This window comes from Dendropsophus ebraccatus, chromosome 7 (assembly GCF_027789765.1).
Source record: "Dendropsophus ebraccatus isolate aDenEbr1 chromosome 7, aDenEbr1.pat, whole genome shotgun sequence".
NCBI lineage: Eukaryota > Metazoa > Chordata > Amphibia > Anura > Hylidae > Dendropsophus > Dendropsophus ebraccatus.
Window position 1 is genome coordinate 18,564,801 of NC_091460.1, and position 22,332 is coordinate 18,587,132.

Below are 22,332 nucleotides of genomic sequence, written 5' to 3' on the forward strand. Positions count from 1 at the left end.
CTCCTGTCTTCACCTACAGGCATACCTGGAATTGACCAGTAAGAATTCGCTGGATTCATTGATGAAGTTTTACAACGTTTTCGCAACTTACCTCAGCGGGAACCTGTTGTCTATATCTGCCGCACCCAGGTTCAAGGACCTAAAAGATGAGGTAAGAGGACAGGCATGCAGGTTGCATAGCATGCTTACCACCCATCAGTGGTGAATATGAGGGAGAGGGTGCGTTCACTTTGAGGAGTCCGCGCTGAGAAGTTTCCACTGATTCCGCCCACTCCCACTTGACTCTCCACCGGTCCCATAGACTCCATTCTATGGTCAGATGGTTGGCGGAATCCGCAGGATGTTCTCTGCGTGGATTTTTCAGTGTGAACGCACCCAGAGTCACAAAGCAAAACGTGGCAAAAACTCCTCTGACGTTTGCTAGAAAGAACATTGAGAAGTGAATGAAACTTAGAGATGAGCGTGACTCGAGAATGCTGGGCTCTGAGCGTGCGGCATGTGATTACCGGTGGAGGCGGCCCTAGGGAGTCTGGGAAAGCATCAATACAGTCTATGGGTACAAACACACACACACCGTATACGCAGCAGATTTGATGCTGTTTAGTTATTTAGATCTAATCTACTGCGTATCGCAGCAGTAAATACGCAGCCTATATGCCGTGTGTGTTTGTACCCTATGGCCTAGTCATGCTTGGTCTTATTGAAAGCCTTATTGAAGTCAGGGCGACGTCCCCAGCTTTGTAATGTATTTTAATTCGTCTACTATGTCTATTTGGTACTGGATGCTGACAGACTGCTTCACACCCAGGGCCGAAACCTTTGCCGTTTAATTTTTTTTCTTATCCTTATGCTCTTTCCTTCTCCCCAGGACATCATCTTTGCTGATCTCATAGAACAGGCTTCCTACCAGGTAACTAGTCATTTCCCGTTTCTCCATCCGGAAACCTCTTTACTAGGAGTTAACGGGTTAATTTTGCTGTTTTCATACCGTATTTTATATCGTACGTCATGGTGCTTGTTCCAGTAAAAAGTGATGTTTTATCATCTGCGGATTGTGCTACCTGGGCAGGGTTTACAGGCATAGGCCCCGCCTCTCTGTGAAGTCATCACCCCTTCGGCGGCCATTGGAATGAGCCGAACTAGAGAGGTGCGGCCTAGACCTTTAGGCAAGCCCATTCTATTGGCCGTCGAGGGGGCAGTGCCTAGACAGCTATGACGTCACAAAGGGTGCTTTAAGACTAGTGTATAATTTAAGACAGTGTCACTTTAAGACTAGTGTATAATATAGTGTCACAATATCTTAATCAACAGTAGATGTGATATAAAGCAAGTTTGCAATATTTATTTTCTCTTTTCGCCCTATGACGGCACCCCTGGAGAGGTCCACCTCCTTTCCCCATTGGACAGGAAACAGGATGCAGGGAATCCCTGGATCTTTAAAAGAAGTAACCTTCCCTCCTCTCGTCAGTTTCTGTTTCCTGTCCCAAGGGAGCAGGAGCTGGAAGGGGCTCTCCCTTCCCTACCCTGGATTAAAAGAGAGAGTGACTGGGGGTTACCGGGTTAAAACTTACCGGCTTCCCGGCGGCGTCAGGCTCCGTCATGGAGCAGCCTCCTAGTCTGGCTTCCCCCCGACACCTCCGGAAGACGGGTCCCCGGACCTCCCCTGGCCCTCCTCGGTGCGGCTGGTGCTCCAGTCTGCAGCGCTGCGCCCGCGCGCGCTGCGGCATGAGTAGCCGGAAGTACGGGGGAGGGGGTAGCTCTGCCGGCCGTGTTCGGCAACTTCCGGGGTCTGTGCCTGCTCAGGTGGAGCGCCGGGAGGGTGACGCCGGGTCAGCGCACGGCGTGGGGGCGGAGTCAGCCGGTCACATGGGATTTCGGCGCCAGATTTAAAAAGGTGCCATGATGGACGCCAGGTCAGTACTCAATCCTGGGTGCTTGAGCTGCTCTCCCTTGTGAAGCAGCTACCTGGTGCTATAACGGAAGTTCTGACCTCCTGGATCTTGGACGATCATCATGGAGGGTGAGAGCGCTGAAATCACCGAATCTACTCCTCCTGCAACTCAGGTTCCAAAGGTATGGAGTGGGTAAGAGGGGAAGTTCCCCAATCGATTTTATGTTTTTCTCTAAAGTTTTGATGTCTTGTCAATTTTAGGAAGGGTCATCCAGTAAGACTCGCTCTAAGAGTAAAGAATGTCCAACCTGTAGAAAACGATTAAGTAGCTCCTACAATAAGCTTCTTTGTGGTAGCTGTATGAATAGAGTTCTGGAAGACCAGGGACCATCTTTTGTTCGTAACATGAAGAACATCATCAAAAAGGAAATTAGGGTAGGTTTAAAAAAAAAAAAAAAAAAAGTTTTTTTTTTTTTTAAGATATATAGATATATTTTTCTTTTTCTGCTTATTTTCAGGCTTCTATGCCTTTTCAGGCTCAGCCTCCTACAACACCAGCCCCTCCGTTAGCCCCTATACCGGCTCCAGCTCTGCCTCTTCCTATGTCAGCTCCAGCCGTTTTTCCAATTATTGATCTTGAACAACCTGGACCTAGTAGATCTGTGTCTCATCCTCCGTCCTCTTTAGGAGAAGAGGAGGACCAGAGTCTCGGCACAGAGGCAGAGGATATGGGGCAGTCGGGCTTGGAGGTTGAGGAAGTAGTGTCTGAGCCATCACCTGCGGTAGATTTTGTGGATACCTTAATCAAGGCCGTAAGAGAGACTATGGGCATAGAGGAGACTCCAGAACCTCAGACCATACAGGATAGAATGTTTGGCGGTTTGGCTCCTAAAAAATGTCCAGTCTTCCCTATTCATCAGAATATCAAGACTCTCATCAAACATGAATGGTCTAACCCAGATAGAAAATTCTTTATACCAGCCGCTTTCAAAAGGAAATATCCATTTGACCAAGAGGAATCTAGCACTTGGGGCGTGGCCCCCAAAATAGATCCTCCTATAGCCAAGATATTCAAACAGAATGCTCTACCTTTTGAGGACTGTGCCTCCCTGAAAGACCCAATGGACAGACGAGCAGAGATTTATTTAAAAAAGGATTGGGAGGCATCTACTGCCGTGTTTAAACCTTTAGTGGCAGCCACTTCAGTCTCAAGAGCCCTAGAGGTTTGGTTGTCTGAACTTAAGGAGATGATTAGTAAAGGGACACCTGTTGACGAACTCCTTAAACCATTTGAAACCTTGGAAAAAGCCATGTCTTTCGTTTCTGAGGCTTCAGCTGACGCCCTGAAGCTTTCCGCTCGTTCAGCCGCGGTATCTAACTCTGCTCGCAGATCCATGTGGCTTAAAGAGTGGAAAGGGGACGTCACTTCAAGATCTAAGTTATGTGGGGTCCCCTGCGAAGGTAACTTGCTTTCGGTCCAGCTCTGGACAATATATTAGAGAAAGCATCAGACAGGAAGAAAGGGTTCCCCCTGATACCGCAACAATCTACTCGTCCCTTCAAGGGAAAAGGTAGGAACACACAGAGGAGCTCTAACACTAATAAAAAAGAGTGGAGACCCACGAAAAAAACCAAGGGGTTCCTCTTTAAGAATACTGATAACCCTAAAAAACCTACACAATGACGCCAGGTCCCTGTGGGAGGGCGTCTGTCATGTTTTTGGTCACAGTGGTGTAACATTTCTAATAGCACGGTTGTACTGGATCTAATAAAACATGGTTTAAAGATTTCATTTTTGTCCTCCCCAGGGGAAAGATTTGTAGTTACAGATCTATCATCAGAGCCTGAAAAACAGATAGCCCTCACACTAGAAGTTCAGTCCTTACTGGATAAAAAAGTTCTGATCCCGGTCCCAGAAGCAGAGTATGGTAAAGGGTTTTATTCCACTTTGTTCCTGGTAAAAAAGCCCAATGGTTCTTATAGAACCATCATCAATCTTAAACCGCTCAATAAAGTTCTTACTTATGAAAGGTTTAAGATGGAATCTGTTGCCACTGCCATCCTGAATCTCTCCCAGAGGTTCTTAAGGGTGGCCGTAAAAATGCTGGATTCAGTATGTCATTTTCAGTACCGGGCGTTACCCTTTGGTATCTCACAGGCCCCTAGAGTGTTTACTAAAGTAATGGCAGAAGTGATGGCACACATAAGGGAACAAGACATAATAATCATTCCCTATCTAGATGATTTTTTGCTGGTGAGTAACTCCGCTGATTCACTACAGACCCAGATCAAAGTAGTAGAGGACATCCTGGTTAAATTAGGTTGGGAAATCAATGATGACAAATCCAACAAAATACCCTCTCAGTATTGCCAGTTCTTGGGGATCTGTCTGGATTCTAGATCCAAGAGATCCTTTTTACCCGAAAACAAAATTTCCAACATTTGCGCTAAAACTCAGGAACTTTTGGATAACCCTCAGACTACTTTCAGGAAGGCTATGTCACTTTTGGGTCTATTTACTTCCTGTATTCCTGCGGTTCCCTGGGCACAATATCACTCTAGGGTGTTCCAGTCTCAAATCCTTGGTGAATGGGACGGTGCGGTTGAATCTCTTGATTTGCCCCTCCTTCTATCTCCACAGACACTCAGATCTCTTTCCTGGTGGACACAAAGGAATCATCTCTCCAAGGGACTTCCTTGGAACTTAGAAGAGGTTGTGACAATCACCACGGACGCCAGTCCTCGGGGATGGGGAGCCCATGCAGATTCCCAGGTCTTCCAGGGCCAATGGTCTCCAGAGGAAGCCAGGGACCCACAAAACGTGAGAGAGTTGAGAGCAATATTCTTCTCCTTATCCCAGGCTCTTCCACTAATAAGAAACAAAAATGTGAGAATCTTATCAGACAACAGGGCGGCAGTGGCATATGTCAACCACCAGGGAGGCACAAGGTCACCACAGCTCATGAGGGTAACTCATTTTCTTTTCAGATTAATAGAACCACATTGCCTATCCCTGTCAGCACTTCACTTAAGAGGGGTAGACAATGTAAAAGCAGATTTCCTCAGCCGACACTCTCTAAATCAGGGAGAGTGGGAACTTTCACAGGAAGTTTTTTACCAGATCTCCAGACTGTGGGGAACACCAGAAATAGACCTGTTTGCCTCTCGAGCGAACAGGAAGATTCCCAAGTTCTTCTCCCTCTGCCCTGCCGACAAGCCCTTAGCACTGGATGCGTTAGCCCAACCGTGGAACAGGGGCCTTCTTTATGCGTTCCCTCCCATCAGACTAATTCCGAGAGTAGTCAGGAAGATCAGACAGGACAGGGCCCATGTCATACTGATAGCACCCTTTTGGCCAAGAAGGGTCTGGTTTACCTGGCTCAGAAAGATGTCCCTGACGGATCCTTGGATACTACCAGACAGAGCAGATCTCCTCAGCCAGGGCCCAGTCTTCCATCCACAAGCTCACAATCTTCACATGACTGCCTGGCATTTGAAAGGCAACTGCTGATAGATAGAGGCCTTTCTTCTGAAGTCATCACTACCTTGCTTGCCAGCAGAAAGAGAGTTACCTCGATGATATACTTACGCACTTGGAAAACATTTTGCAGATTTGTAAATAAACCGATAAACGTACTGGCTGCCCCGGACATTCCTTTAATTCTACAGTTTCTTCAGGAAGGTCTAAATAAAAACCTTAGACCCAGCACTCTTAAAGTACAGATCTCGGCACTCTCTGCCCTCTACGATTATAAACTGGCGGACCATCCATGGATTAAGAGGTTCGTTAAAGCAGCCAGCAGGTTGTGTCCCACTGTCAAGTCTAAGATTCCTCCCTGGGATCTCAATCTAGTGTTAAATGGTCTCACCACTAAGCCTTTTGAACCATTAGTTGAAAGCCATATTAAATTCCTATCATATAAGTTAGCCTTTCTCCTAGCCATAACGTCAGCCAGAAGAGTTAGCGAGATTAGGGCTTTCTCTATACAGACTCCCTACATGACCATTAGAGATGACAGGGTGGTCCTATCACCTGACCCGGCCTTCTTACCAAAGGTAGTCACTGATTTTCATAGATCTCAGGAGGTAGTGTTACCATCATTTTGCAGCACACCAGCTAATGAACAAGAGATATCTTTTCATAGTCTTGACGTTAGAAGAGCTATTCTACATTATTTAAAAGTCACAGAAGAATGGCGCTTAAGTAATAACTTACTGATATCCTTCCAAGGGAAATATAGGGGTAGAGCAGCCTCTACACAAACAATAGCCAGATGGGTCAAACAAGCGATTGGAGAGTGTTACAGGGCTAAAGACATGATAACGCCAGTGGGGTTTGGAGCTCATTCAACTAGAGCAGTAGCTACCTCTTGGGCGGAGAGGGCAGCAGTTTCCATTGACCAAATTTGCAGAGCAGCAACATGGAGCACCCCACATACTTTTTTCAGACATTACAGATTACAACTATCATCTACTGAGGATCTGACCTTTGGTCGCAGAGTTCTACAAGCTGTAGTCCCCCCCTAGGCGGCCATATTCCTATTCTACTCTCCAGGGGTGCCGTCATAGGGCGAAAAGAGAAAATTAAAAATTACTAACCGGTAATTTCTTTTCTTTGAGCCCATGACGGCACCCCGCCTAAATCCCGCCCTTGTATATATAAAAAAAAAAAAAAAAAAAAAAGACATACAAAACACAAAAAAAAAAAAAAAAAAAATGTGTGCATTTCTATATTTTTTTGTGTGTGTTGTGAGCTTCGCTCCTAGGTCCTTGCTAAATACTGACGAGAGGAGGGAAGGTTACTTCTTTTAAAGATCCAGGGATTCCCTGCATCCTGTTTCCTGTCCAATGGGGAAAGGAGGTGGACCTCTCCAGGGGTGCCGTCATGGGCTCAAAGAAAAGAAATTACCGGTTAGTAATTTTTAATTTTTTGGTGGTTATCATGCTGTAAAATTGAACTTAACAGAAATACAGAGTATAACAGCTATACTTACTGTATCCAGGTCCAGTCTCCTGAAGGCAGCAATATAACAGCTATACTTACTGTATCCAGGTCCAGTCTCCTGAAGGCTGCTACGTAACAGCTATATTTAATGTATCCAGGTCCAGTCTCCTGAAGGCTGCTATATAACAGCTATATTTACTGTATCCAAGTCCAGTCTCCTGATGACTGCTATATAGCAGCTATACTTACTGTATCCAGGTCCAGTCTCCTGAAGGCAGCAATATAACAGCTATATTTACTGTATCCAAGTCCAGTCTCCTGATGACTGCTATATAACAGCTATACTTACCAGAAATCCAGGTCCAGTCTCCCAAAGGCAGATTTTCTGACTTGGGTTGCTTGTAAAAAACAGACTGAACCCAGGAATTCTGGCCAGTACAGAGAGTCACAGCTCAATGTGTCCATCAGTCACATGACTACCTTCTCTCTGTGAGCGCTCAGATGGGATACACAGTACTTCCTGTTTTCTGACCGTTTCCTGTGTTTTGAGAAAAGTCATAAAACAGGAAGTGCTTTGTCTTCCATGATAACTAAAAATAAATAATGAATGTAAATTGCAAACTTTCTTTATATCACATCTGCTGACTTAGAATTTGAAAGTTATAACGACAGCAACACTTCCAGGGTTACAAAGACAGCCAAATGGGTTCTTGTATACCATATTCAGCATGGAGAGCTGTGTGGTTCTATGACCAGGGAGTTACGATAACAGTGTAGGTGGCTCCATCTTAGAGATGACTATACCTTAAAGGGAACCTGTCACCCTGGGCAGCCCCCCTGAACCCACTCCACCCCTGGACAGGGCCCCACATACATACCGACTCCTGCATGTCTCGTTGCCGTTGCCGACACGGAGATGTCGCAGACGGCCCATCTGCGCCCTCAATATGCAAATCAGGGCAGAGGAGTCCGATAGGAAGTCACTGCTCCAGTGATTTCCTATTGCCATTGGACTCCTCTCCCCTGCGGTTTGGCCTGCAGCAAGCAGTGTTTTCTTTCCAGTCTGGAGAGTAGTAGAGGCTTTCTATAGGGGTTTACTACTGCTCTGGACAGTTCCTGACATGGCAATGTATCAGATTGAAGAGAATAATACACTACTTCCTGCAGGACATACAGCAGCTGATAGGTACTGGAACACTCAAAAAAAAACTTTCAATAGAAGAAAATTACAAGTCTCCGTCACTTTCTGGCCCAGCTGAGTTGAAAGACTTTTTCTCTTTCTCTTTCCAGTCTGGCACAGTGCTCTCTCTTGCCACCTTGGGTTAATCATACAAGAAACTAAGTTATTGAAAATATAAAGCTTTAGCTTTCCCACCTCGGCTTGTTATCCTGTATCCATAGGATTGGGGGATACCACGCTAATCACTGGGACCCCTACCAGTCCAGGGAATGGGGACACAGTCACCCCTACAGCTGCAGTGAGCGCTCCATAACCTGCAGGGAAGATTACCCACCTATTTTGGGGTCTGGTTGTGGTCCCACCAGTCAGCTTGTTATTCCCTGTCCTAAATATAAGAGATGGGAATACCCCTTTAAGCATGTCCGACTTTCCATAGCTGCTTCGTGTGTGTATAATTCCATGAACCATTTTCCTTTCCAGATTACACCAACAATCTATGAAAAATTTATCTATCTCACAAACCTGCCTGAAAAAGTGGAGGATGAGTTTGAGATCCTGCGTGTTGGGCTTCGATTTGGGAGAGTGGAGCACCATGTGTTCTTTAGTAATAAGAAGAAGGTGAGTGCTGCTGATGTGCTGTAACCAGTAAGTGGCACATACCAGTACTGCACCCTAGTGGTCACACAGAGTAATGCAACCATTACCTTTGCCACAGGTGAAGTGACTACGGTCCTCTAAAGCCACTGTTAATACTTTTGTAATTATTTTCTGTTTCCCAGGCAATATTTCTCATGCATAGCAGCAGTGCTGCCAAAACCATGCATAGCTTTCTGTCCCAGTACCCTTGCAGCATCGGAGATAATGTCATACAGTGCTCTGTCCCATCCAAGACCAAGCTAGCCGAGGTAAGAGCATTTACAGCGGCTACTTCTCCATTTTTATTTTTTTTTTATTATTTTTTTTTTTGTCTTCATGAATGCATTCTTTTCTCTACAGGATGAATATATGACTTACCTTGAATTGGAGAGACACAGGTAAATATGGCCACTCACTCATGCCCTGGATTCTGTGAATCTCAGAGTATTCTCCATGCGGATGAGACTTGCTGATTTTATTTATAATCAAGGGATTATCCAGGAATATAAAAAGATGGCTACCTTCCTTCAGGTTGTGTGTGGTCGGCTTCATTCACTTAAGTGAAACTAGGCTGCAGCACCAGACACACTGAGATGGTAGTAGTGCTGTTATTAGAAGAAAGCAACAATTTTTTTCTTTTTGCTCATTCTGGACAATCTGGACAATCCCAATCTTCCACTCAGGTAAAATACGTGCTGAATCATACCCACCCTCCTGGAGACTAAAAATCCATTCCATACATGTCATTCCCCTTTCTGTCTCCTTCCCCAGTTCTGAGCTGCTGCATTCTGCCCAATACACAGGAGTTTTTGTGAGAGCTGTTCTCTCCATCTCCTCCCACCTCCCTTCCAGGGTGGCTTATGTAAACAGTGTCTCTGGTCGGCTGTTTTTGCACCGTGTTATGCGGGAGAGTTAATCTAAGGTCAAGTTACTTTTGAGTGCAGATACAGAGGCACTGTTTACATGAGCCATCTTGGAAGGGAAGAGGGGGGAGACGGAGAGAGCAGCTCTCACATTTTTCTGTGTTTTCAGCAAGAAGCAGCCGCTCAGAACTAGGTGAAGGAAACTGAGAAGGTAATAACAAGTATGAAACAAATTGTTAGTCTCCAGGAGGTGGGATGATTCAGCATGTATTCTTTTAAATAGAAAACAGTTTCCTTCTGATAACAGATGTAAGTGTAAAGGCCCTATTACACCAACAGATCTGACGACAGATTATCTGCTAAAGATTTGAAGCCAAACCGAGGAACAGACTATAATCAGAACAGGTCATAAAGGAAAGACTGGATTTCACCTCTTTTCAAATCCATTCCTGGGTTTGGCTTCAAATCTTTGACAGATAATCGTCAGATCTGTTGGTGTGATAGGGCCTTAACTGCACGTATACAGGTATAATCTTCTGGTACATCTAGTACTTCATGCCTTTTAAAGAGAATTTTTTACGTAATTTACAGTGTAGATAAGTTTCTGATTAGTGGGGGGGGGGGGTCTACCAAACAGGACCACCACAAACGGACACCTATAACCCATGCAATGCATAGATGCTAAGCTGTAAGCCTTGGGAAGAGCCCTTTAAGTTGTCCTTAATGGCAGTACAAAAAAAGCCTAGACCATGTCTGTAATCTGGGTGTAAAGGCTGTCAGACTGCCCGGCCTGCTTAGTACATGAGCTCCCATCTCATTGATCCCAGCTCGGTTCCATTATTGAGCCTATTATACAGCTCTGTAATCATGCGGACAGGCTGGATCCTATGAAGCAGACCAATATCTTGAATCCAGGCCACTTAGAAGACCATCTTCTCACACACGTGACAAGTATGAGAAGATGTATGTTCAGCAGTCTGAGCGTTACTTGGCCTTGCTGTATGCGTGTCAGATAGCAGATAATAGAGAGGCTCACAGCCTTGGTGTCATCCACTCTACTGCTTTTATCTAACTTCTCTGTTTTGCTTAACAGTGTAGACAAGGACATTGAGAAACCCGCTCCAGACGTTTCTGAATCTAAAGAGCCTGACGAAAAGCCCGAAGAAACGTCTGTGAAGAAACCTGAGGAAACGGCTTTGAAGAAAACTGAGGAAAAGGGGGTGAAAAAGCCAGATGAAAAGGGGGTGAAAAAGCCAGATGAAAAGGGGGTGAAAAAGCCAGATGAAAAGGGGGTGAAAAAGCCAGATGAAAAGGCGGTGAAAAAGCCAGATGAAAAGGGGGTGAAAAAGCCAGATGAAAAGGGGGTGAAAAAGCCAGATGAAAAGGCGGTGAAAAAGCCAGGGGAGAAAGCGGTGAAAAAACCAGAGGAAAAAGCGGTGAAAAAAACAGAGGAAAAAGCGGTGAAAAAAACAGAGGAAAAGACTATTAAAAAATCCGAAGAAAAGGCGGTGAAGAAACATGAGGAAAAGGCGGCAAAGAAACCTGAGGAGAAGGGAACAAAGAAACGTGATGAAAAGCCGGTGAAGAAACTTGATGAAAAGCCGGTGAAGAAACTTGATGAAAAGCCGGTGAAGAAACTTGATGAAAAGCCGGTGAAGAAACTTGATGAAAAGCCGGTGAAGAAAACTGTTGACAAGGTGGTGAAAAAAACTGATGACAAGGTGGTGAAAACGGATGAGACGTCTGTGAAACATGAGGAAAAGGTGGAAAGAACAGATGAAAAGGCTGTGAAAAAGCCTGACGAAAAGACCGAGGCACAGTGTGAAGAAAAGACTGACCTAACGGAAGAGAACCCCTCCATGGCTAAAGACCTGGAGCCTAAGGTGGAAGCTACCACCTCGCCTCCTGTCACTACTTGTGAAACGGCAGATATAGCAGATGGGGCAGGGGAAGCCACACCACCTCCATCACCTAAAGACCACCTGGTATGGGACGTAGACATGGCTGAGGATTCATCTAAGCAAACAAGTCTTGAGGCCATTCCTTGCGACATTTTGGCAATGGCAACAGAAGATGATGATGATGACGATGATTATGGTGGTGGTGGTGGTGGTGATAATGGTAATGGTGGTGTAGATGAAGATGATGATGAGGAAGAGGCAGCAGAGGCTCCTGATGCCCCAGACACATTGCCCGTGTATGTGCAGTCAGAACCAGTGGTGCAGTTTCATGAATCTCATCCAGTATCCCATCCTCTAGTGTCAGAAGACTTAGAAGTCCTTGTATCTGTAGAATCTGATGAGGAGGAATCGGAAGACAAGGACAGTTCCCAACCTCTGCCAGTCCCTGCTGCTGATGGTACAAGTGACAAAGAAGACACCAAAGGTTCCCAGGATGCCATGTCTAAGCCCGGACAGTCACTGAAAGCTGAAGATGTAGGAAATAAGGCTGAGAGTAGCGAGGACGCCGCTGCTGAACCCTCCAGCAGTGCAGGCAGATCAGAGCGTTTCTCTACCAGGACAGAAGAATCAAAGCTGAGAAGTAGAAGATCCCGAGATAGAAGGTCTAGGTCTTCAGAGAGGTCCAGCAGAGACAAAGCAGGGTATTCTGAAGGGCGCACACCCACGCTGAGGACCACAAAGTATAACGCTCAAAAGGGAGAGATCTCTGTAACAGTCACAGTGGATAGCCAGAAGTCCTCTTCAAGATTTGGGGATTCCAGAAAGAAAACATCAAGGGAAAGGGGATCATCCTCCTACGAGAGCAGCACACACAGATCTAGTAACAACAGGTCCAGCCCGGGCGACAGCGCCTCCAGTCACACAAAGTCCGGCTCCAGCTACTCGCAGAAGAAAAACACCGGAAAGTATTCCTCTTCACAGTCTGAGAGAGAGTCCAGGGATACACCCAGAACCCGGGAGAGAGAACGCGAGAGAGATGCTCGATCTAACAGAAAGGACGACGCTACAAGAGGCAGCGTAAGTTATCCAATTGTCACCGAAAACCGCACTCTGGGAAGGCTGCTGGACTGGAATATCTAGAACATTCTGTCTGGCACTTTAAAGGGGGGCATTCATTTCAGTGGGAGGAGTCATAGTCTCCTACTAGTCCATGAGAAGTTACCGCAGGTTCCCTTTGGCCAGGAGTAGAAAAAAATTTGGCATATGAAAGAAATTCAGATTTCTAGGTGTAGAGATCCCAAAATATTTCTATTCCCCAAGAAAGAAAGGTCTTCATCATATGTTTGTATGGTTGGTAGGTGAACAGCGTATTGTACACCATGTGGCGGCTCTGTAGTGACCCACATGTGACTAGAAAAGCCATAGAAGAAGTATGAGTAAGTTTACGCCATAACTGGGGAGTTCCTCTGCTGGTAGATACAGACCTAGAGACCCTCACAGCCAGTTTACACATAACCACCTGCAGTATAGGGAATAAATTGCCACTTTCACATGGCTTGTGTATGACATTACATGGCCACAACCTAATGATGCAAAGTGTATTCCTTTTCCCCTTTTGTAATCCTGTGTTTTTGCCTCCATGTAGAGTTCATCACGTTACACACGGAGCTCCAAGAGCAACAATCGTAGTCCAAGAAGCAAAGAGGTGAGCTAAGGGATGTGGGGACCAACCCGAATGCACTTCTGTACCCCTATAAGACAGATGTCTGCACCCTATAGTGTGGTACAGGATGATGGCTCTCAGTATCTGAGGATGTGGGTAGGGCACAGCTGGGGAGGGGATACGTATACTAAATACGCTGGTATTTCATCTTTCCCGTTTTCAGGAAGACAAAACTTTCCCATTCAACCTGGATGAGTTTGTTACGGTGGATGAGATTGTAGAGGAGCACGTCGACTCGTCAAAGCAGCCGGAGGAAAAGTCTGACACCAGCAGAAGAGGCAAGAGGAAAGAAAGTGACCCTGCTTCCTCTGACGCTAAAAAATCCCGAGTGATCGACACCGGTTCCCAAGAGCAGTCATTTGTCACCTTAGATGAAGTCTGCGATGAGGAAGAAGGCGCCTCCGCTCAGGAGAAGCCTGCCGACAAGGCAGATGAGCCCCTGGTGACTCTAGATGAGGTGCACACAGAGGATGGACGTACCGCAAGCACCAAAGAGGAGCCAGTGCTGATGACCCTGGACGAAGTAAGTGATGATGATGCCGACGATGATGGTGATGCCCAGGACTCCGCCGCAGAGCAGCCCTCCTCCACTGCGCCAGAGATCTTGGCTAAGGATCAGCTGCTCACCCTGGATGAGGTCAATGAGGAGGACGAAGAACTTACAACACCTGCTGGGCCTTCCAGCGTAGTAGAGACCAAAATACTGGAAGACGCACAGGATACCAAGGAGAAGGATGGTGCAAAAGAAGCTGAACCTGAAGCCCAGGAGCAGCCGCCGACATCCCCTGCCGAGGGCAGCCAAGCGGACCATACAGAGCAGTCTCTACTGACCCTGGATGAAGTGAAAGCCGAAGACGAGGAGATGACCTTTACCGATATCGAACACCAGTTCCTGACTGTAGATGAGATCGGAGAAGAGGAGGAAGAGTCCGAGGCAAAAACCAAAGACAAGTCGTCCAAAGGAAATGTGGAAAGTAACAAGTCAGAAGACAAGGAACCTAGTAAGTGTGTGTGTGTCATTGCTTTTATATGTGAACAGTCAGGAGAAGATGGCTTCTAGAAAGAGGAAATACTAAATCATAATGGAATCATATGGAGACTTCTAGCACGTAACTGGGTTTTATGACTTTTAGGGACTATGCGCTGGTTAGCAGCACGTGGGATAAAGGACAGTTTCTGGATGCACATCTGGAGTTGTCCTGATTTTTGGATGCTCCCAAAGGGTTCTATGGGCCATCCATGCTGTAATTTTGTCAGAAAATAGGACAGTACCTATAATTTCCTTACCCATTTTCTTGCACGGACACTTTTCAGGAAAAATCCTGTAGGGTATCCGTGTCCCTTTAAGAACTCTATGGGTCCAGAAATGGATCCGGATTTCCTGATAAGAAATCCAGATACATTTACCAGATGTGGGCATGGGGGCCTAGGTGATGTAGAATTGAGTGCAGGTGGGTTTGTTTGCTTCTCCCACATACTCCTGTGGTAAGTTACATTATAGATGAGAATCTTGTTCTGTCCTGTGAGAATCGGTAGGGCCAATAACCAACCACCTTTACACCAGAGAGAATGTAGTCACTGACCGTCCTTTCCTCCTGCTGAGGTGGCAGCTTCCAGATTCAGAGCTGATTTTTGTTTTGTTTCAATATCACCAGCCAGGAGGGGTCGGCCACGGAAAAGACCACTGCAAAGTGCTGAAGGCAACAAGGACTCCCCACAGCAGGCTACCCCTGACACAAGTAAGGGAGTTGCATCAAAGACAACCCCAGCAAAAGCGAAAGCCGCCCCATACAACCAGAAGCCGGACAACATCGCTGCAACCCCTGACAAATCACAGAAAGGTAAGATGGCGGCATGGGGCTCAGGAGGGATTCTCTTCAGTAAAGTAGTGATACATGTTGTATATTAAGTGCTTCACCTCTGTGTGATCTCCAGTATAGGGGATCTGCTGCAGATCTGATGCTGCGCTTCGCCATTTATATTGATTTCCGCAGCATCAGATATTCTGTGAGTATACCTTTTATAGTTCCCATAATGTATCCTGAAGCAGGTTACAAACTTACCTGAGCAGACCGTGTACTGACCATCATGGATTGCTGGATTCAGATAGGTAACCAATGCTATTCCCTGCAGTGACACACGCCGTGTATGTGTATAGCTTAGGTGAGGAGTTCTCCACGGGGCGGGAGACGTTATCGGCTTTTCGATAACCCATTTGCACTTAGGAATTCAGTGGAAGTCCTGACGCTTCCATGGCTGATTTTATTGTCCGGAGGCTTCTGGAAACCATTAGGAGTAAAGGGGCGTGTGCATCCATACTCACCTGCTGCAGCGGTTCTCCCAGCCGGCTTTACCTTTACTCTTTTGACTTTGCATGTGCACAAGTGACATCACTCATACGCCGCAACGCTGGGGGTAGAGAGCAGCCCCTTGTGACCAGAAGAGTGATTGACAGGTCAGTCACAGCAGCACATTTAATTGTATGCGCTACTGATTAGGAGTACCTACAATAAAAGGGCCAGCGTCTGCACCAAAAGAAGAACCCGCCTCATTCAAGAGTCTCGAAACACAGGACTAGTCAGATATCCCTCGGGGAAGGACCCAGCCAAGGGGCGGCTCCTGTAAGGAAACCACCATATTAAGTGGCCCTTTAGGTCAATGTAATGATAAGGAAAAAACTAAGGCCAGGTAACCATCCACATACAGCTGTTTCAGGGTGTTGCCCCTCATCAGTGTGGAGCAGGATTCTGGCTTGGTGGGAGCAATGCCTAGTAGAACCATAAGAGAAAGAGACCAGCAAAACGATAAAACTGCCGGCTGCTGGTTAAAGCGCTCAATGCAGTGAAGTCCTAGGTGCATTGCCCCCTGGCTAGTCCTGTATTTTGAGACTCTTGAATGAGGCTCCACAGGCTCTTCTTTTGCATATTCATGTTTCCCAGGGAGCAATGCACCTAGGATTTCACTGCCAGCAGCTGGCAGTGTTATCTTTAGCTGGTCTCCCTGAGATCAGTGATCTGTTTCTCCTACAGCATCGGCACCAGGCAGCACATGCCCAGGGGGGCCAAGCAATGCAGACGGAATTCCGGACAGATATGCATTCAGAGTTGTCCGGACTTCTGGGTTGCCCCTTGGGTTCTATGGGGCATCTGTGATGGCCGTATAGGACGTGCCCTATATTTTCTGGAGCAACTTTCCGGCACAGACCCCCTTCAGGGAAAAAATCCAGAAGGGTGTTAGATCCCTATAGAATCATTCCTGATAAGAACTCTGGATACATTTACCGGATATGTGAAGGGAGCCTAAGGCAGATGCCCAGCATTATTGCTGTTTGCTGAATAGCTTGCAGGCTTTTGCTCCCTTTTATCAGACGGTGAGGAGTGCTGACCAAAGCCTATACAAGATATTTTATGTTGTAAGATATAGTGTATATTTTAAATGACCCAAACTATCGTGACAACTTCTGATGTATGGAAGGGACATTTGTACAGTTTTGAAGGCTGGGGCTTTCAATGAGCCCCCACTTATGTGTAGAAGTCATCAGAAGAAGCACATCATGGCGCAGGTCACTCCCCTGGCTTGCAGCACTCTATAGTATGTCACTGGATAGAGAGGGAGGACAGTGGGGAAGTGACACTCACTACTGTGCATGGGAAGGGAAGAGAAGCCAGGGCACCATGTAACGGTGAGCAGCATTCTCTCTATGAGCAGGATGGGGGCACAGAAAGGTACACCTGCCCCCTGAGAGATGGCGGCTGTAGTGACTATACATGCTGAGTGTAATAGGAAACATCAGAGGCGCCATCACTAGAGATGAGCGAACCTGGTTCGGGTTAGTCAATCTGAACCCAAACGTTCGGTATTTGATTAGCAGTGGCTGCTGAACTTGGATAAAGCTCTAAGGTTGTCTGGAAAACAAGGATACAGCCAATGACTATATCCATGATTTCCACATAGCCTTAGGGCTTTATCCAACTTCAGCAGCCCCCGCTAATCAAATGCCGAAAGTTCGTGTTCGGATGGACTCGAGCATGCTCCAGGTTGGCTCATCTCTAGCCATCACACGCATGATAAGACACATGAAGACGTACTGTGGGGGTGATAGCAGCAGAACCAGTCCTGAATCAGGATTTCTCTTCCCTTTTTGCAGCTGAAGGAAAACCTGCGGCCGAAACTCCAGCTAAGAAGACAAAACTGGAGACCCCGCCAGCAGAAAGGAAGAAACTGGCGCCGTATAATTCCGGCACCCCAGTGGGTAAGTTATTTTATACTAGCTGTATATCCTTGTACAGAACCAGTCAGTGTTTAGGGATTAAAGAGGGTCTGCCTTCCTTCCTGTGTGTTGGGCAGCAGCCCCGCTCCTCCTCTCTCCTCGATTGATGGCTCTTACTCCCCCCCTTCCCTTTTCTTTCTGATCTATTTAAGGACCTGGTGGTCTATGAGTTGTGATTAGTCATGGAGGGCCATGCAGATGTTTCCCCAGCACTTCCCTCTTGCCAGTTTCAGTCACGCTCAGGCCCTTCTAGCAATTTTACTATAGGGATGTTAGAAGGTGTGTTATGGCGTGTCCACAGAATATTGTCGGTCCGGAGACCACCATGTGCACACACCTAATGAATGTTAGCCATTTGCCATTGTTTTCTAGCCTATTGGGCACAATGAATTTCCTGGTCTGTGAATTTCTTATTATATGGACTGTATTTTCAGTCCCAGCTTCCAGACTTTGATTAGCGATTTGCCCACTTTGCGGAGCCTGGTTTTGTAATGCGGCTGTCTGCGGGAGACCATAGACCCTGTGTGGTGAATAGATCCATCATCATTGATACATCATCTTTCTTTTCCATCTTGCAGGATTGGAATTTCTCATACCTAAAACAGGATATTTCTGCGAATTGTGTTCACTTTTTTATATGGACGATTCATCGAAGCTGAAGCACTGCAAGAGTCTACGACATTACCAAGCAGTGGAGGTAAGCGGCTCATGCTCCGCTGTCATGGCACACCTCTTCCTCTAGATGGCACTGTACTGACACATTTCCGAATATAACAATTCCATAATCCAGTGTCCACCACTTAGAAAAACTTCTGACATATCAAGATGGAGAGCTCAAAAGTTCTGATGGGTCTGTATGCACAGGCCCTAGATAATCCATGAAGGTGTTGCAGGCAGAAGCACAACTGGATGGAGATCATGCCCAGCCGGATAGTGACCAACCAGTCTCCTACCAAACATTTAGTTCCTGAGTTATTAAAACTATATATACATTTTTTTGGTGTGTTTACGGGGTTGAACCACAATTTACAGCATAGGCGATAGTGGTCTGACCCCCAGCAGTCATACATTTGACACCAACACATTCCTGGTATATTGAGAAGGCGTGCACATTCAGCAGAGTACTGTACCAGTAGATTAGGTGTATATATAGATTATAAAGGGGTACATAACCTTTGCTGCCCATGGTGAGATTAACAATTACTTCCATACTTATCTATTCAGTCTCCTTCTCCCAGTTCTCAGCTGCTGCTTTTTGCTCAAGGCACAAAATTCTGTCATTCTTTCTGTCTCCCCCCTCCCTTCTGAGACAGCTGATGTAAACAAATCCCTGGCTGGCTTTCTGTAACATTGTAGCTTCTTTGTAATGCTGGGAGGGTTATTCACAGTGAGTTCATTAGCAACTTGACCTCAGAATAATCCTCCCAGCATTACAAAGAAGCTACAGTGTTGGAGATAAAGCCAGGCAGGGATTTGTTTACATCAGCTGTCTCAATAGGGAGGGGGAGACAGAAAAAAAAGCTCACACACAGTTTTTTCGTCTTCAGCAAAAAGCAGCAGCTCAGAACTGGGGGAAGGAGACTGAATAAATAAGTATGGAAGGAATTGTTAGTCTCATCTTGGGCAACAACATGTCAAACATCGTGTGAGTGGAATACCCCTTTAAAGATTTGGCAGCATTCAGCGCCACTGGTCCAGTTACCACTTTTATTAAAATTGTTCAGAACTTGGATAAGTCTAAAATTGAAATCTTTTTTTTTTTTACTTTTTTTTTTTTTTTTTTTTCCCCCTTCTAGAAACACTTGGCCAAGTCAGAATCCTCTTGTGAAGGGAAACCATCGGGCTCGTGATCGTCTCCGCAGACTCCGTCACATGAAGTCACCATTGTTATTGGGTCCATTGTGTACATTTTGTTAGGGCAGATGTTTATGTTGTAAAGTACTCTTTAGATTTTTTTTTTTTTAAGTTTTATCAGAGAAGAGTGTGACGTGGGTTCTGTAAATAACCCCAGGTCACATCTATGTGACAGTTCCAGTACTGGGGCCCCTGGAGTTGCCTCCATTACTGTAATATATGTATTTTTATTATTTTTGGCCCCAGCCACACAAGTTTTTTTGAGACTTTTTGCGTCTTACACGGCAGTCACGCGTCCCTGATGACAGAAAATTGTACGGTATCGGTTCCTTGTCTGTTTAGTTTTTACACAGGATAATTTTATATGAAGTGCAGCGCCCCCCTGCTACTACACTTGGGCGCCCGCTGTAGTCCGCCTCACCTTACTTATATTATAGGGACACTGCTTTAGAGGCTTTTTTTTTCGTTGTCAACTTTTGCAGATATGTGCAAGATAAAAGCTGTAACAAATGCGTTTCTAAATAAATAGAAAAGTGCTACATTGTGTGTGTGATAGGCGGTACGTGCCGCACGCAGGGCAGCTCTGATGTTACAACATGGAATCCATTAAAGATGTGCTCAGAATTACAGATTTATAAATTCTATGTAAAAACCTCCAGTCGTCCAGTACTTAGAAGCTGCTGTATGTCCTGCAGGAAGTAGTGTACTCTTTCCAGTCTTATACAGTGCTCTGCTGCCACCTCTGTCCATGTCAGGAACTGTCCAGAGCAGCAGCAAATCCCTATAGAAAACCTCTCCTGCTCTGGACAGTTCCTGACAAGGAAAGAGGTGGCAGCAGAGAGCAGTGTGTCAAATTGGAGAGAATACACCACTTCCTGCAGGACATATAGCAGCTGATGAGTATTGGAAGACTGGAGATTTTTAAATAGAAGTAAATTACACATTTGTATTACTTTCTGACACCAGTTGATTTGAAAGAAAACATTTTTTTGCCAGAGTACCCCTTTAAAGTTTGGAGTTCTCAGCCTAGGCTCACTCCGTACTGGCATATAACTAGGTTCCTACACCTTTGCCCTATGAGTTATGAGGGGCTTCTTAGGAGTTGTATAGGATGAGAATGGAGGGGGAGGAGGTTTTTGCTGCATGTATAGAGTATGGGGGCTACCTGCAATTGGGAGGAGTGTATAGAGTATGGGGGCTACCCGCAGGGGTGTGGGGTATATACGGTATGGGGGCTACTTGCAGGGAGGTAGTGTATACAGTATAGGAGTACCTGCAAGGGGGGGGGGGTGTATATAGTACGGGGGCTACCTGCGGGGGGGGGGGGGGGGGGGGGGGGATAGTGTGTACATTATTAGAAACCTCTTCTGTGTTGTCCTCACCAAGGATGAAAGGTAGTGCCTAAGAGGGTCGGATTATGATGCAGGATTGTGTATGCACTTATTATAAGCTGCAGGTTTTCTGCACACACACTTTACTTATGGTCTCCAGTTTGCAGAGGGGGGACCCCCAAACTTTACACTTCAGGTACCAGACCCCAGAACTATACAGTACTGCTGGGGTCTCAAACTCAATTTACCCGGGGGCCGCTGGAGGTAGAGGCTGGGTGAGGCTGGGCCGCATCAGGGTTTCCACAAGAAAAGCTCTTACAAAAACATTCCAATGTCATCAAATGTAATTATTATTATTCAGATTCAAATGTCTGTATTGACAGTTCATTAACATTTAACTTTCTGAACATGAAAGTTACATCAGGTGACTCACAGGGGACGTCTTCATTGATCAGAGTTCTTCCCTTTTCATCATCTTCTCCTTCTGTCCTGGGCCATTGTGAGAACTTCTCCGAGCCACGAACCCACAGAATCTGCCAGAGAAACATATTAGGCTCCTCACTCTGTCACCATCCTCATCTCTCTACTAACTGCACATCTGTATTGTCCCATTTACGCCCTTGTTTAGTGGGTAGGATGACTATCTGATCCACCTTATAGCATATGCCCCCCTCTGTGTAGAGATGGCCCCTTGCTCAGTCTTCCATATAGATGGCCCCATGTGCATTTCCTTGGGAGCCCCTCTCTGTGTAGTTCCCCTATAGTAGATCCCCCCCCCTTATCTCCCCCCCCATATAGATGCCTCCTTTATGTTGCCCCCCCTTATCTCCCTCCCCATATAGATGCCTCCTTTGTTGCCCCTCATCTCCCCACCATATAGATGCCTCCTTTATGTTGCCCCCCTTATCTCCACCCCCATATAGATGCCTCCTTTATGTTGCCCCCTTATCCCTGCGATATAGATGCCTCCTTTATGTTGCCCCCCTTATCTCCCCCCATATAGATGCCTCCTTTATGTTGCCCCCCTTATCTCCACCCCCATATAGATGCCTCCTTTATGTAGCCCCCCTTATCTCCACCCCCATATAGATGCCTCCTTTATGTAGCCCCCTTATCTCCACCCCCATATAGATGCCTCCTTTATGTAGCCCCCTTATCTCCACCCCCATATAGATGCCTCCTTTATGTTGCCCCCCTTATCCCCGCAATATAGAGGCCTCCCTTATAAATGCCCCCACTGTGTTGTCCTGTTATACATGCCCCCCCTCCCTCTTCGTAGATGTTATCCCCCGCAAAGCAGATAAATAACAAAACAAAAAACTCACCTAACACCTCGATCCCCCGTCGCAGCCCCCTTCTTACGGACAGGCCCCCGGCTGATGCAGCCTCCCTGGGGGTGTCCCCGGGAATCACCAGGGAGCTGTGTGCGCCGGGCTGTTACTTCTGGGTCAGCGCTCCCTGACCCGGAAGCAACAGCCACTGCGCATACAGCTCCCTGGTGCGCGTGCTGCCCGGGAATCCCGGGGACACCCCCAGGGAGGCAGCATCACCGGGGGCTGTCCAACACAGACTCTTGTGACCGCAAGCAAAACACTGCTTGCGGTCACAAGAGTGATCGATCAATGGGCCGGGCGGCGGACGCCAGGGCAGTGCTCTGGCAAGGAGGGGGGCCGCCGGGCAGTAAAGTGGTGGGGGCCGCAAACTAGTGTCCCGAGGGCCGCGAGTTTGAGACCCTTGC

General features: G+C 46.5%; 1 protein-coding gene across 1 annotated transcript in view; it reads left to right on the plus strand.

The window, feature by feature from the left end:
- Nucleotides 1-19,802, plus strand: part of ZNF638 (zinc finger protein 638) — a 44,146-nt gene extending 24,344 nt beyond the window's left edge. Inside the window, exons 15-26 of the mRNA XM_069977159.1 lie at nucleotides 20-151; nucleotides 869-910; nucleotides 8,497-8,634; nucleotides 8,796-8,921; nucleotides 9,013-9,050; nucleotides 10,609-12,493; nucleotides 13,062-13,121; nucleotides 13,303-14,140; nucleotides 14,795-14,980; nucleotides 17,287-17,391; nucleotides 17,988-18,106; nucleotides 19,206-19,802. Of these exons, the coding sequence (XP_069833260.1) occupies nucleotides 20-151; nucleotides 869-910; nucleotides 8,497-8,634; nucleotides 8,796-8,921; nucleotides 9,013-9,050; nucleotides 10,609-12,493; nucleotides 13,062-13,121; nucleotides 13,303-14,140; nucleotides 14,795-14,980; nucleotides 17,287-17,391; nucleotides 17,988-18,106; nucleotides 19,206-19,259 (3,723 nt within the window). The 3' untranslated portion in view covers nucleotides 19,260-19,802. The remainder of the gene's footprint in view (nucleotides 1-19; nucleotides 152-868; nucleotides 911-8,496; nucleotides 8,635-8,795; nucleotides 8,922-9,012; nucleotides 9,051-10,608; nucleotides 12,494-13,061; nucleotides 13,122-13,302; nucleotides 14,141-14,794; nucleotides 14,981-17,286; nucleotides 17,392-17,987; nucleotides 18,107-19,205) is intronic.
- The last annotated feature ends 2,530 nt before the right edge of the window (nucleotides 19,803-22,332 follow it).